This window comes from Tenrec ecaudatus, chromosome 12 (genome assembly GCF_050624435.1).
Source record: "Tenrec ecaudatus isolate mTenEca1 chromosome 12, mTenEca1.hap1, whole genome shotgun sequence".
Lineage (NCBI taxonomy): Eukaryota > Metazoa > Chordata > Mammalia > Afrosoricida > Tenrecidae > Tenrec > Tenrec ecaudatus.
In genome coordinates, this window is record NC_134541.1 from 119,424,492 (window position 1) to 119,440,420 (window position 15,929).

Sequence of the window (15,929 nt, forward strand, 5' to 3'; positions counted from 1 at the left end):
GGCTGTTCCTGATGTCCCCGACCTGTGCCTAACCCCAAAATGAGTATGTATCTGTGAATCTGTTTCTCTAGTCTACCCAGAATACACACCCACTACCAGGCACAATCCCAAAGCTTCCCCAAGTGGAATTTGGACCACATTTGACAAAATGTCCACACCATCTAATTCTCCTTTATCCTCCATCAGTATTTTTGTATATGGAATAAAATACATGTTTTTATGTAGTGTTTCTAACCCCCAAAGACAAAGGTTGAGTATCTTTATATACAGGTATACCTTTATATATATGTAATAATATAAATCTTTAGATAAAGGTACCTTTATAAACTGATAATAAAGAGCAGAAATAATGAAAACTAAAGCAAAATGAGGATTTGACTTATATCAGAACCTAGTTACTAGTACCTGTAAATGCCCACTTCTGCAGAAAACTGGCATCAACAATTGTTGCAATTACTGGGATCAGGACCTATAAAATCTGCTTAGGTCATCAGCGATATACCAACCTGATTCCTCTTGCCTGCTCAGACTATGGAGATGGAGACAGACCTTTGATACATCAAAAGCAGTGTTCAGCGAGACCCTGATAGCTAATGGCAGTGCAGTGAATTGTTCAATATGGTCCTTCTAGCCATTAGCTTTACTAACTCCCACCAAATGACTGGGTAGGACCAGGCAAATGAGGTACTTGTGGCTTACCAAGGGAATTGGATAGCTTGTTAATAATGTAAATAAGGTGCACGGCACCCTTGGGTGAGTGGGACCATGCCAGTATAGCATATAGAACCCTAAGAAGGGGATTGATCACTTTTGCCATCCCACTAGGCATGAAATGAGTCATCTCAGAGGCAGAAAGGGGACTTTATGACCATTCAGATGAAGAGATGAAAGATGAAGACATAGGGAGGAGACGAGCCAGTCAGGGTGCGGTGTAACAACAATGAAAAATACAACTTTCTTCTAGTTCCTAAATGCTTCCTCCTCACCCACCATCATGATCCGAATCCTACCTTTCAAGTCTGGCTAGACCAGAAGATGAACACTGGTACAGATAGGAACTGGAGACACAGGGAATCCAGGGCAGATGATCCCTTCAGGACCAGTGGTGTGAGTGGCAATACTGGGAGCATAGAGGGAGGGTGGGTTGGAAAGAGGGAACCTATTATAAAGATCTCCATATAACCTCCTCCCTGGGGGATGGACAACAGAAAATGGGAGTGAAGGGAGATGCTGGACAGTGTTAGATATGACAAAATAATTTATGAATTTTCAAGGGTTCGTGGGGGGGGAGGGAAATGAGGAGCTGAAGCCAAGGGCTTAAGTCGAAAGCCAATGTTTTGAGAATGATGAGGGCAACGAATATACAAATGTGCTTTACACAATTGATGTATGTATGGATTGTGATGAGTTGTATGAGCCCCCAATAAAATGATTTTAAAAAAAGAGAGCCCAGAGACAAGGTTGAGCCAACTCAAGGATGACCAAGGTTAGATTGTCATCTTGAGTCTAGGATCTGCCCAGTTTGTCACGTGTACCCCTAGTCCGTACCCTTCCTATTGCGTATACACCCCATCATGCCACTCCCATTACTTGTATTGCCTATGGCACAATCCTTTCCTGTGATATATGTGGTTACCTGTAATCAGGGGGGTTTGCATGCCCTTGAGTATACATAAGCCTTGATTGGAAATACACTCCCCCTCCCACCACCTCCTCTCTTCTCCCATCTCCATGTGATCACCAAGAGAGGCTGAGGTGAGCATGCTACCATGAAATGTGTCTGACTCCTTTATCTTCTCTCCTACCTCTATCTTCTATAACTTTACTATAATATTTATAATATTATCGCCTTACAATTTCACCTATGGCTGGTTAGTATCCTGCAATAAGAACTCTTGTTCATTGCTGGTGGAAATGCAAAATAGTACATCCACTTTGGAAAAGAGTTTGGGAGGTTTTTATTTAACCCAAACGAGTTGAAAACTCCTGTCCACCCAAAAGTCTGCATACAAAAGCTTCTAGCAGCTTCATTCCCAAGTGCCAGGTGCTTTGCTGTAGGCAAACGGATGAACACACTGTGAGGTGTCTATGCCGTAAAGGACTCATCAGCAATGAAAAGCTATAATCATGAAAAGATATGGAGCAAATTTAAATGGACTTTCACAATAACACATCAATATTGGTTCCCCAATTGTAACAAATATGCAACATCAATACATAGAACTCTTATGTGTGAGCATTGGTATTTTGTTTTGATTTTGTATATTTTCATATATATGAAACTAAGGTTAAGTAACTTTATAGAGTCAACTGGATTGAGAGATTACTGGGACATGGCAGAGGAAGCTGGTGGCAACTGGAGAGCTAATGAGTACATGGAAGAAATGTCCTAGAATTGACTGGCGCTGGTTGAACAACTCCTGTGAATGTGACTGAGCTACTGAGATGCATATGGGAATTGTGTGGCAATGAAACTGCTAAAAATAAATCAGCCAATTTTAAATACTACTCTGAAAAGATAAGCCAAGCAGAATGTCTCAAAATAAATATTTATTAGCATTTGGAGCATAAACCTGTTGTATGTACATCTGGAAGGGCAAATGTGCAAAATTACCACCAAAAAAAGCAGCTTAGAACCTCCCTCCAAAGTCAGTGTGAGTGATCATTCAAGATCAACAGTGCCACCACCAGCAGGAAAAGCAAGTCTGTCGCAATGAGTAAAATGACTTTAAAGGTAACTCCACGGAGGCCTTATGAGGCTAATATATCCAGAACGTGGCTCTCCTTCTATCCAAATGTTATTAGTAACGGTATACAAATACAGTTCCATCTTTCTGTCCGGCCAGCAAATGAGAATCTGTATCTGACCACTTAACAAAAGACCAGTTTTGGTCAGCGACAGGTGGCAGAAGCGCAGTGCAGCGACCCAGAAGTAAGTCCCAAACGGCAATGGTTCCAGAAGTCAGTACTGCTGCTGCCAAGTTACCTTTCACCTCACCTTCCAGGAACCTAACACCAAGCAGAGAAGAGACCATTCAAATACAGCAAACAGACTTCTCTTTAAAATATAACAGAAGCCAACTCACCAGAGACAAAAACACTTGTGAACCTGAAAGCCTGCTCCGAACCCTGGTGGCTGGCCTGCTGTGGACAGAACATAGTTGTACTCATCTGGAGGCCGCCCATCTCCCTGTCTGGCCATCTCTCCTGCTTTAGTTAACGCTGTCCTTCCCTCTAGTCTTCAAACTAGTCAGCCTCACTCTGCTCTCGGGGTCTTCCCATTTGCTGTTCCCGGTGTCTGGAAGGTTCTATCTCTCCAGCCCACAGACAGAGGCTATTTACCTCCTTAACAAAAATCAAACCAAGCCCACTGCCATGGGTCAATGCAGACGCATAGCAACTCTGTAACTTCCCAAGAATGTAACTGATTAGGGGAATTGGAAGCCCAGTCTTCCTCCTGCAGAGCTGCTGGTGGTTTCGAACTGCTGACCATTCAGATAGAACCGAATACATCACCAGGGCGTCACCTCCATAGAAAGGTCATGCCTAATCACTTATCTGAAGTAGCCAATACATTGCGTCCCCTCTCCAAAATGTTACCTGATTTTATCTTCACAGGTAGGTGAGATTATACTATTTACACATTTTGGTGGTTTATCTACTTGCCCCACAAAAATGTAAGCATCTTTGAAGCAGTGATCTGGTCATCTTTTTTAGGAGCCAGGACTCTGTATCCAACTACCTGAATTTGAATTCTAACTTTCCAATCTAAGAGTTGCATGACCACGGGCAAGTTAGTAACTCCACAGATGATAGTTCTGAGGCTTCAGGAAATGGATCCTATGAAGAGCTTAGCACAGCACCTGCTCAATGAAAACGAGCTATTATTTCTCACGGTTGTATCACTGGAGCATCAGCTTTCGAGGAATATTCTCAAGTGAACTGAATGTTTTCAATCCGTGGTTCCCACTCACGGTTGTGTAGCTAACACCCAAGTCACTCTGAGAAATTTCACAAAGCTTTCCTTGACAATCTCCTACAATACCCCACTGCCAATTAAGGTGCCCAGCCATCCTGTTTGCTCTCAGTGCAAATCCTCCACGTGGCACTCTCTATACTGAACACAAGCACTAGTTTTCTCTTTCATGAAGCTGGAAACAGTAGTGCTTCCTACAGAGTGGACATCAAGTAGGCTTTTAAGGTCTGCTGAGCTTTGACAAAAGGTTCGAAAGATAACAGAGAAAATCTTGAATGAGTACTTATTTTTATCTTCATTGTCTCTCTAGATCAATGATTATGGTTCTCGCTTCCATGTTCAAGAAAGCAAATTTTGCAAGTAAACACATGTTCCACATGGCGGTTTTGAGGCTCCTGTGATACTAGGAACATCTTCTGGAATGCTCCAGCTGGTCGGGTGCACTGGGAGAGAGAATACCTTTTAGAACATGCACTGATCAAGCAAGCTTGGTATATTATCCAAAGAAATAGGCACTGTGCCTATCAAGGCTCCTTATCCTTGAGTTATTCAAGCTAAACTTCGTGATTTTGACTTAGTCTATTTTCAACTCTTTTTGTTGGCAGGCCAGGGTGAGGGGTGGGTGGGTGTATTTTCAGTGACTGAATCAAGTAAGATCCAATATCACAACTTCTGGAAGAACCACTTGTGTTTGCTTGTCTTGTACCTTTCCTTACATTTGACCGTGGCCTCCTGCCAGGTCTTGCATTTAAGAGCAGGGTCTCTGAAGACATCCTGTGGACGACAGCTTTGTCTGAGGAGAGATTCATGGAGTGTGTGGTGGGCATGAAGTGTTAACAACTATAAACCTTCACCAAAGGCTCACTCTATGACCTCTTGACATTTTTCTTCTTGCTCATGGCAGCTGTCACTTTTTTAACCAGCAGACTACAGCTGTAAGGGTGATCTGAGGTGCCACCATCCATGTTCTTCCTGATGATGGCTTGGCATACAGTGCAGTGTCTGGCCTGGACCAGCACCACCTTCTTGGTTTTCATGAGCTTGACCATTTGGACAGCAACCGCCCAGGTCAAGAGCAGAAAGGAAGAAATGGTGATTTTCAACTCTTTTTTTTTTCAACTCTTGCTGCTGATTTCATTCAACTGTGAATAAAGGCAGTCTTGAGGAATTACATGTTTAGGCATTATTGGCTGGCCGAACAATGCCAGTGCTACCTCGGAGGTTTTGACAGCTGAAAAAATGCTTAGAATGTCAATTACTGGGTTATTAATAAGATATATCATATCCGATTAACTAGATAAATCAATAGAAAATTATCCATTGCTAAGATGATTGAGACTCGGCTTGGTTATAAGTCAGTTTTCAAAGTAAAGATATTTTCCAAAAGTACTTAAAAACTTTTTTTATGCTAATACAAATGACAGGAAGAACATACATGAAGGTTTTGTAGAAAACATTACTCTAACTTAAAGATGTTTCCTTGTCCCCTCCCAGGTGGATGGACAACAGAAAAGTGGGTGAAGGGAGACATCAGTCAGAGTAAGACATGAAAAAACAATAATTTATAAATGAACAATGGTTCATGAGGGAGGGAGAGGAAAAATGAGAAGCTGATACCAAGGGCTCAAGTAGAAAGAAAATGTTTTGAGAATGATGATGGCAACAAATGTACAAATGTGCTAGATACAATGGATGGATGGATGGATTGTGCTAAGAGTTGTACAAGCCCCCAATAAAATGATAAAAAAGTTTCCCTGATGGAAAAAACATGGGGTTGAATATGGACAAAATGTCTTATCTAGTTTGTGCTGGTCGGAATCAAGATGCAGGGAATAAGGAGATTGACTCTCAAAGCTACTAAACTTCTTTCTACTGATTAACATTCTTACTGTGATCTGTCGCATTCCATGTTCTCCATCTATCTAAGTGACGCAAGATGATCTGGTTTTGTCTTTATGTTTGCACAAGTGCCTTTCACACGGTTTTGACTCCCTGACGGGCAGTCGCACCCACTTGCCTGCCAGCCTGGCCCTGCGGAAGGCAGTAGAGCATCACGCCCACACTCAGCGCCGTCCTGGGGTTAATCACGCTCAGCTGGAACACAGGGCTGCCCAGGCACGCCCTCTTGTTGGCACGAGGGTGACTCAGGACAACAAACAGGAGGCCCTAAGTTAGGAGGGAAAATGCATTAACCAAAGAAATTATAAAGCGACTGTTGGCAAAAGGAAGGATTGGCAGGTAGCAAAGAATTCCCAGAAAGGTCACCTGAAATGCTCTAAAACGTCCAACATGTAATTCTGTTGAAATTGTCACTGAGTTGGTTGGACCCCTGGATTCTCGACTATACAGTTCCAATGTGTCCCAGCCAATCTAATAGGACACGGATTTAGCTAAAACAGCGACACCACATCTCCTGCCATCCACTGACTGGCAGTGACGTAGGGAAAGAGCCTGTGAGGCTAAGTCATCAAGTACTGTGATTGGGGTCTCAATTCATACACACATGGCTTTATTGCCAACAAAACATGTTAAACACACTTCAACCTTTGGTGGATGGCTGCAGACAAGTTCTCTCAGTTATACAATCTTAGCCTGATGATGTTGCCTAAAAGTGTCCAATCAAAACAGTAGCTTTTGGGGGGACCTGCAGGGCCAGTTAAAGTTAAGCTGGAGGTCAGGTCAGATTAGGGCAATTATTGTGTGGGACCCCAAAGGGGTAGTCTTCACAGCTTTTCTTACAGGACTTGGAACAATCATGGGAATTTTGAAGTTCTAAGGAAAATGCCGGTGGAGAAAAGTGGGCAAAGAAAGTTGGGTTGAGAGTTTTTCCCAACACAACAATGCACCTGCTCATTCGTCAAAGGGCAACAAAGGCTGGTTTATGATAATTTCACTGGGAAACCTTACCTCATTCACCCTACGGCCCTGATCCTGCCCCTTCATATTGTTCCCCCAAAGCCAAAGAACATTTAAAAGGAGGAAGATTTAGTTCCCTTGAGGATGCTAAAACTACCATTTAGAAAAACAGCACTGAAAAGCACACAACAGGTGAGGACATAGACATGGAAGCACTACCTTTAGAGGTGTATGGAACTAGTGGAGGCTAGTTCAAACATCACACTTATTTACACACATATCTGATTATTTTTCCAACAGTTTTATTGGCATATAATTCACATATCATACAATTCAATAGTTAAAGGTATTTTTGTTTAATAACGGGCTCCACAATATTGAAGCAATACCTTTTTTACCCTCATAATATGTAGAGTTCTTTAAATGAGAAATATTCATTTATGAATTTTTTTTAGACGAGTCTAACTCCAAGCAACCCAATCCTTCCAGGAGCAGGAAGACTCATCTTTCTTCTGCAGAGCAGCTGGTGGGTTTGAACTGCTGACTCTGCAGTTACCAGCCTAACACGCAACACACCAAGCTACCAGGACGCTTATCTTTGTAAGAATGAGAGTGGCCAAAAAAGAATACCACATCTATGGTTGTTTTTGTGGGGAAATGTATTAAAGCCCTCTCCTTGCTTTAAAACCATTTTAAATAAAACTATTAATGAGTAGAAATTATGTGTGTGTGTATATGTATGGAAGGATGGATATGCAACCCCCCTCACAAATGCTAACAGTAGCTATCTTTTGTATGGAGTCAATAAAATGAACTATATTGCCTGCTAAAGTTGGCCCCTACTTATGGTGACTCCATGTGTATCTGAACAGAACTGTACTTCATAGAGTTTTGCATGGCTGATTTATCAAAAGTGGATTGCCAGGCCTTGCTTCAGAGGTACCTCTGGGTCGATTTATACCTCCAACCTTTCAGTTAGCACCTGGGTGCATTATTCATCTATATTACCCCTGGGGCTCCATCATAAGGCTACTTAGCATTAGTAATATTCAGGTTTTTTTTACTTTGTACATTTGGTGAATGATTGAATTTTTATGACAACTTACTTTTGCAACTGGAAAAAGGGATTGAAAATGTTAAATGTCAGTACACATAAAAAAGTAAAAGTACTCACTGCCGTCAAGTCGGTTCTGACTCGGAATGACCCTGTGAGACAGAGAACTGCTCCCCGGGGTTTCCAAAGCTGGGCCATCTTTATAATAGCAGCCACACCTTTCTCCAGTGCGGGCAAGGTGGCTGCTGGACTTGAACCGTCAACCTTTTAGTTATCAGCCAAACACTTTAACCACGATGCTAGCAGGGCTCCTATCAAAACTCGGACTTGACAAACTATAACTCACAGGCTAAATATGGACAAATGCCTGTTTTTGCATGAACTATTCTCCAACAATGGTTTTAGTACTTTTGAACTGGTTGGAATAAAAGGTAAAGGCAAAAAAAGCCAAGGGAGACCATTTTAAGCCATGTGAAACGGAGTGTCTGTAGGCTATGGCTGCGCTTGGGCTCCAGTGGAGGGGCTGAGCATCTACCACAGAAACTGTATGAGCCGCAGGCCAAACTACTAGCTGGCCCTTCACAGAAAAAGTTTGCCGACGTCTGGTCTAAATGATAACGACTGATTCTGGAGATTGGCTTCATGAAGGACTTTTGCTTACTGTGGTACCTATTTGTGCCTTATTAACTTTTTTTTTTCCATTTTAAATAGGTATTATAATTTTAAATAAAAAAGGTATAAAGCAAGATGGGATAAATAGCCCCCCCGCCCACAACAAATAACAGAAATGTGGGCAAAGGGAGACAATGTACAGTGTAAGATATGAAACAATAATAATATATAATTGATCAAGGATTCACGAGGATGGGGGCAAGAGGGGAAAAAAGAGGAACTTATACCAAGGGCTCAAGTAGAAAATGTTTTGAAAATGGTGATGGCTTCATGTGTACAAATGTGCTTGATACAACTAATGTGTGGAATGTTATAAGAGGTGTAAGAATCCCCAATAAAATGACTTGAAAAATGTGCTCATAAATAATAGGGACATTTAATAATTCTAGTGATTACTCCTTGGAGGGATGAAGAGTTAAACTCAAGATTATGTGACCTAAGATCACACAACTTTTGAGTTCAATTGCACAAGTCCTGTTAAAGCAAGGAAAGATGCAATCTTTCCGCTCAGAGCTTGAGAGTTTTGAGAGTTGCCACTGGGGCTTGACTACCAACTTCAGCCCAGCGCTAGAGCCTCTACCTGTAATTTCAAAGGGAGCATTCACGTAGTTACCCCTGACTCCTAGACAGCGATCTTAAATTTGTTCAGATGTCAAACTGAAGTGTTGTTAAGTTGGTTTCAACTGTGGGAACTTTATGCCTAACCACAAATACTACCTGTCGTGTACCACCTTGATAACGGTTGGTATGCTTGAGAACACCAATTCAGCTCCTCCGTGGATCCGTCTCAACGATTCCTCTTGTTTTCACTGACCCTCGAGTCTACCAACGAAGATGTTCTTTTCTAGTAGCTAATTATGGTTTGCTACGTTAGTGCTCCCCCGCAGAGGGCCCCAGGGGTCCTCTTCCACTTACCATTTCAGCATAGGCCTTGTGACAGACTGAGGCCTGGCAGGAATCACCCATGTGCATCTTTTTCAGCAGCTGACCAGTTTTTAAATTCCTAGTCACCAAAAATAAGCAAAAGCAGATAAACATTATTCCAGCAAAATGATTTTCCTATAATAATATATTTATCATCTCATTCTTTTTTTAAAAGTCATTTTATTGGGGGCTCGTACAATTCTTATCACAGTCCATACATCCATCGTGTCAAGCACATTTGTACATTTGTTGACATCATCACTCTCAAAACATTCGCCTTCTATTAGAGCCCTTAATATCTGCTGCTTATTTCCCCCCTCCCCACTACCCCCTACCTCATGAACCCATCATCATTCATAAATTATTATTATTTTCTCATATGTTACACTGTCCGACGTCTCCCTCTCCACCCACCCCCCGCCTTCTTCTCTGCTGTCCATTCCCCAGGGAGGAGGCCATATGGAGATTCTTGTAATCAGTTCCCCCTTTCCACCCCACATTCTCCCCACCCTCTAGGCATCGCCACTCTCACCACTGGTCCTGAAGGAATCATATGCCCTGGATTCCCTGTGTTTCCAGTTGCTATCTGTAGCAATGTACATCCTCTGGTCTAGCCAGATTTGTAAGGTAGAATTGGGATCATGATATTGGGGTTGTGGGAGCATTTAAGAACTACCAGAGGAAAGTTATGTTTCATCGTTGCTACCCTGCACCCTGACTGGCTCATCTCCTCCCCACAACCCTTCAGTAAAGGGGTGTCTGGTTGGCTACCAATGGGCTTTGAGTCTCCACTCTGCACTCAATCACCTTTACAATGAAATGATTTTTTTGTTCCTTGATGCTTGATACCTGAACCCTTCGACAGCTCATGGTCACATAGGCTGGTGTGTTTCTTCCATGTGGGCTTTGTTACTTCTGAAATAAATGGCCACTTGTTTATCTTCAATCCTTTAAGACCCCAGACGCCTTATCTTTTGATAGCCGGGCATCATCAGCTTTCTTCACCCCATCCGCTTATGCAAACGTTTGTCTTCATTGATCGCATCAGGGAGGTGGGCACCCATTGATATGATTTTTAGTTCTTTAATGTCTGATAACTGGGCCCTTCTATACCTCGTGGTCAGACAGGCTGGTGTGCTTCTTCCATGTGGGTTTTGATGCTTCTCAGCTACTACATGGCCACTTGTTATCTTCAAGCCTTTAAGACCCCAGATGCTATATCTTTTATAGCCGGGCACTGTCAGCTTTCTTCACCACATTTGCTTATGCACACATTTTTCTTCAGCAATCGTGTCAGGAAGGTATGCATCCTGGAATGCCCATTTAATAGAACAACGTGTTCTTGCACTGAGTGCTTGAATGGAGGCCCAATGTCCATCGGCTGCCATAATACTAAACCTATAAATATATGCACATAGATCTGTTTCCCCACACTCTTATTAAATATATTTACATATGTACATTCCAGTCTTTAGACCTCTATAAATACCTTTTGTCACTTAGTTCGTTCCTTTATTTCCTTTTATATCACCTCATTCTTTAGGAAATGACCAAAGGAAAAAGTAACGATAAAACAGAATGGTAGTTTACTTCTGCTTTATCACTTATTCAGCTAGAAATAGAACTTTCCGAATAGATTAGTTTGATTAGATTGTATCTGCCATACAGGGATAAATCACTCCAACTTCATTTAAGTTTTCGTTTACCCCATGGTACTTGGCACTGAAATCAGGTACATGGTTGATCTCTATCATTATAATGTAGCAACGAAGCCTACATTTTGCATGGAAGACAAAGGTCAGGAAATGAAACTCGGTTGGGTAAGGGACTACGCCTGAAACACGTAGAATTTGTCTCTACGATATGCTTACATGAGCATTAGACCAAAACAATGGAAAAAAAAGATTTTTTAAAAAGTCTAGGAAATATTGGATTATCATATGGAATATAGTACTAGGAACAGAACAAGTAGGATGCAATTAAAGAGAATGCTGACACATTTTGAAAAATGTACTAATGTCACCGAAGTTTTTTATAGAAATTGTGAAATGCTGTGTAAACTTTTATAATACAATTTGTTGTGTAAACTTTTAGTACAATACAATCAATTGTATTTAAAAAGAGATAGAGAAGAAAAGAAGTAATTTCCTGGAACTCCCTCCTTATCTTTAATCGAAAATCTGAACACTAGTAACTGTTTTGTCATGTCACTTTACTCACAAAAAATTTTCTTTCACTGCTTCCACAATTCACTCCGATGAAGTCCAAGTTTTTAAACCCTGCGGAATCCAGTGGTGCAACACCGTGGCCATGTCACTCATTGCTCTCACCTAAACTCCTGTTACCCATTAAACGAATGGTATTCCTAGTTCACAGTGACCCCCAAAGCCAGAGTGACACTGCCCCAGTTTCTCAGGCAGTAATCTTCTAAGACCAGAAGCAGACAGTCACGGTTCTTCTGCACCACACTGCAGCTCTCAAAAACTCACTGCTGGTTAAGTTCTGTGACTCAGATCGACCCCACAGTACATGGTAGAAATGCCCGTGTGGGTTTATAAGATTAACTCTACGGGAGCAGAAAGCTTGTCTTTTTCCTGTGGAGCGGCTGGTGGTTTCTAACTGTTAGCAGCTCAGTGCCTAACCACTATTCTACCAGGGCTCACACAGAGCAGCTAGTGGGGTCAAACTGCTGAGCCCCTTGTGCGCAGCGGAGTGCTTAATCATTATGCCACCAGAGCTCCTGCAGACTGACGGGGCCTGTTGCCATTGAATTGCCTTGACTCACAGCAAACCTCCAGGACAGAGAGCTGCCCCACAGGGCTTCCAAGGCTGTACATCTTTCTGCGCTTTACATGAACTATCTTTGCTCACTCTCATGCTTCAATCCAGGAACTCACCCTTTCCACCCTTGGGTATCTATACCATCCCTCAGTGCTCAGCTCAGATAAGCCACCCCTCGACCACGTCGTGGTTAAAAGGTAGTCTCTGATTTACAAGGGGGTTCTGCTCTAGGCCTCCAATGTAAATCAGTTCTGACACAGAGAAACAATATTTGATTGCTCTATGGTTTAATAAACAATTGGCAAACTGGGACAACTTTCTTCTCCTGTGAGAAGAAACCACTTCCTGAGGATGGCAACTTCACAGAGACGTCAACAGTTTTGCTTAATAAATACAAGTCTCCATGTATTAACTACAAGTCTCAATTATCACTGAGCTAGCATTAGAAAGTAACTCCTTAAAATTTTATCCTTTACGTATTTGTAGATCTTGAGACCTTTTGAAATTAAGGAAGTGCACAGTCTTTTCCATTAAATTCTGAGGTAGGTTTTATATTAACTGCTCTCTTTACAGTGAAAAACACGCACACACACACACACACACACACACACACAAAACAAGGTTTAACCACGACACAAAGCTGATTAGCAATTTAGGGCAAAGAAATCATGTGAATGAAGCTATAGGCAAGGTCATCATTGGGTCAGGGGTTTTGTGGGTAGGAAAAAATCTCTTGGTATCAACGTAAAACGTCTTTTTTTAAAAAAAATTCTTTTTATGAGGTGTGGGACGCAGAAGGGTTTTTTCCCAGGTTGTCTCCCCCAAATATATGCCAAACCTAAGATGCATGACAGGGTAAATGACTGTACACTTGGAGGTCAACATCAGCTGCTTAGAGGTTATCTCCCAGAGGGCATTCAGCTACCTAGAGCAATCAGACTCTATTGCAGAGGTTCTCAATCTGTGGGTCTCGACCCCTTTGGGGGGTTGAACAACCCTTTCACAGGGGTCATCTATACCATCCGAAAACACATAAATATTTCACAACATATAAATGGATATTGTTTTGTGGTTAATCACTATGCTCTAATTATGTTTAATTATGTTCAATTTGTAGCAATGAAAATACATCCTGCATTTCAGATATTAATATTACGATTCATAACAGTAGCAAAATGACAGTGATGAAGTGGTAACAAAAATAATTTTATGGTTGGGGGTCACCACAACATGAGGAACTGTATGAAAGGGTTGCAGCATTAGGAAGGTTGAGAACCACTGCTCTATAGTCTGTCCCACGCTAAGTAGGGCCTACTCCCTTCTGCTAAGCATAGTGGATTGTCTCCCTGGAGGAGAGCCGAGAGACAAGTTCTAGCCAACTTAAGGAGGACCAAGGTTAGGCTGCCATCTTGAATCTAGGGTCTACTCATCCTGTAACATGTGCACCCTTAGTGCTGCCGCTTCCGATTGCATTCATAGCCTTAGCTTGTCCCCCTCCGGTTGAAGTATGCCGATTGTCCACCCCTCCCCATTATGATGTAATTAGGGGGGCTTGCATATCCCCAAAGTGTATCCATGCTGTGTATCTACGCCTCCTCCCTCTCTCGGTGCGGACCGGGCTGCTGAGGTCATGAGCGACTGCATGCCTTCTATTGTCTGACGTCTCTTTACAATTACACAACCGCCCCTTGGACCTGTTTGATTGTGGGGCTGGTACCCCACAACCAGGACGTCAGATACAAGAGTAGGTTTACTGGTTAGCATAAGCTCTCTAACAACTGCGCCCTCAGTTCCAAAGTGATTGAAGAGAGCACTGAAAAGGAAATCTTTCAAGAAAATACTATTTACAAGTCTCTCAAAAGAAAAAACACCTAGGAATGAATGAACCTAACCAGAGAAACAAAAGACATACAAAGAACGCTGCCAAACATTACAAGAAACCAGAGACCTACATAAATGAGAGGATTTTCCATGCTTATGGGCACGAAGGCTTATTGTGAAACTGCCCTAAGCAATCTACCAATACAATGCAATTCTGATCCAGATCCCAAAATCATTCTTTAAAGAAATGGGAAACTAATCACCAACTTTCGATGGCAAGCAACACACTAGTTAAGAAGAATAAAGTTGGAGGCCTCTAATTTCCCGATCTACAGCCATGGTAGTCAAAAAAGCCTGGTTCCCGACACAATGGCTGGAGCCAAAGTGGGTGAACAAGTAAATGTGGTGAAGAAAGCTGATGGTGCCCGGCTATCAAAAGAGATAGTGACTGGGGTCTTAAAGGCTTGAAGATAAACAAGCAGCCATCTAGCTCAGAAGCAACAAAGTCCACATGGAAGAACACACCAGCCTGTGTGATCGAGTGGTCCCAAAGGGATCAGTTACCAGGCATCAAAGAACAAAAATCATATCATTGACTGCACATCTCCATGATAGGATCGCTGAAGACAAATGGGTGCATAAGCAAATGTGGTGAAGAAAGCTGATGGTGCCCGGCTATCAAAAGAGATAGTGTCTGGGGTCTTAAAGGCTTGAAGGTGAACAAGCGGCCATCTAGCTCAGAAGCAAATAAGCCCACATGGAAGAAGCACACCGGCCAGTGCGATCACGAGGTGCCCAAGGGACCAGGTATAAGGCATCATGCAAAAAAAAAAAAGATATAAGTGTGTGTATGTATGTGTATATATGTGTATATGTATATATGTATGTATATATATGTATATATATATATCATATTAAATGAAGGGGGAAGTACAGAGTGGAGACCCAAGGCCCAAGTGTCGGCCAATGGAGATCCCCTCAAAGAGGGGTTTAGGAGAGGAGATGGGTTAATTAGGGTGTGAGGTAGTACCGATGAAGAACACAGCTTTCCCCCAGATCCTGGATGCTCCCTCCCCCCCAACTACCATGATCCGAATTCTACCTTGCAGGCCTGGATAGGACAGAGGCTGTACACTGGTACATATGAGGGCTGGAGGTACAGGGAATCCAGGGTGGATGATACCTTCAGGACCAAGGGTGTGAGGGACGATGCTGGGAGAGTGGAAGGTGAGTGGGTTGGAAAAGGGGAACTGATTATAAGGATCCACATGTGACCTCTTCCCTGGGAGAGGGACAGCAGAGAAGGGGGGAAGGGAGACTCCGGATAGGGCAAGATATGACAAAACAACGATGTATAAATTACCAAGGGCATATGAGGGAGGGGGGAATGGGGAGGGAGGGGGAAAAAAAAAAGAGGACCTGATGCAAGGGGCTTAAGTGGAGAGCAAATGCCTTGAGAATGATTGGGGCAGGGAATGTATGGATGTGCTTTATACAATTGATGTATGTATATGTATGGATTGTGGTAAGAGTTATATGAGTCCCTAATAAAATGTAAAAGAAGAAAAGAGAAAAAAATGGTTAGGGCAAAGACTGTACAGATGTACTTTATACAATTGATGTATGTATATGTATGAACTGTGAAAAGAATTGTATGAGCCCCAATAAATTGTTAAAAAAAAAAAAAAGCCTGGTACTGTTATGAAGCTACGTAGACCAGTGGAATAAAATAGATAATCCAGATATAAGTCCATCCACCTATAAACAACATGTCTTCATCAAAGGGCCAAAAAACACTAAATGAGGAACAGATTGTCTCTTAAACAAATGGTGCTGGCAAACTTG

The 15,929-nt window shown here is 42.3% G+C and overlaps 1 protein-coding gene across 2 annotated transcripts in view; it reads right to left on the reverse strand.

Moving 5' to 3' along the window:
- Nucleotides 1-2,541: 2,541 nt before the first annotated feature.
- The window catches only part of PALB2 (partner and localizer of BRCA2), a 29,474-nt gene continuing 16,086 nt past the window's right edge, over nt 2,542-15,929 (reverse strand). For both annotated transcript variants that reach the window (XM_075564618.1, XM_075564617.1), the window contains 3 exons: nt 9,474-9,561; nt 5,994-6,142; nt 2,542-3,009 (listed from right to left, as the gene is read on the reverse strand). In XM_075564618.1, coding sequence (XP_075420733.1) covers nt 2,802-3,009; nt 5,994-6,142; nt 9,474-9,561 — 445 coding nt within the window. In that variant the 3' untranslated portion in view covers nt 2,542-2,801. The remainder of the gene's footprint in view (nt 3,010-5,993; nt 6,143-9,473; nt 9,562-15,929) is intronic.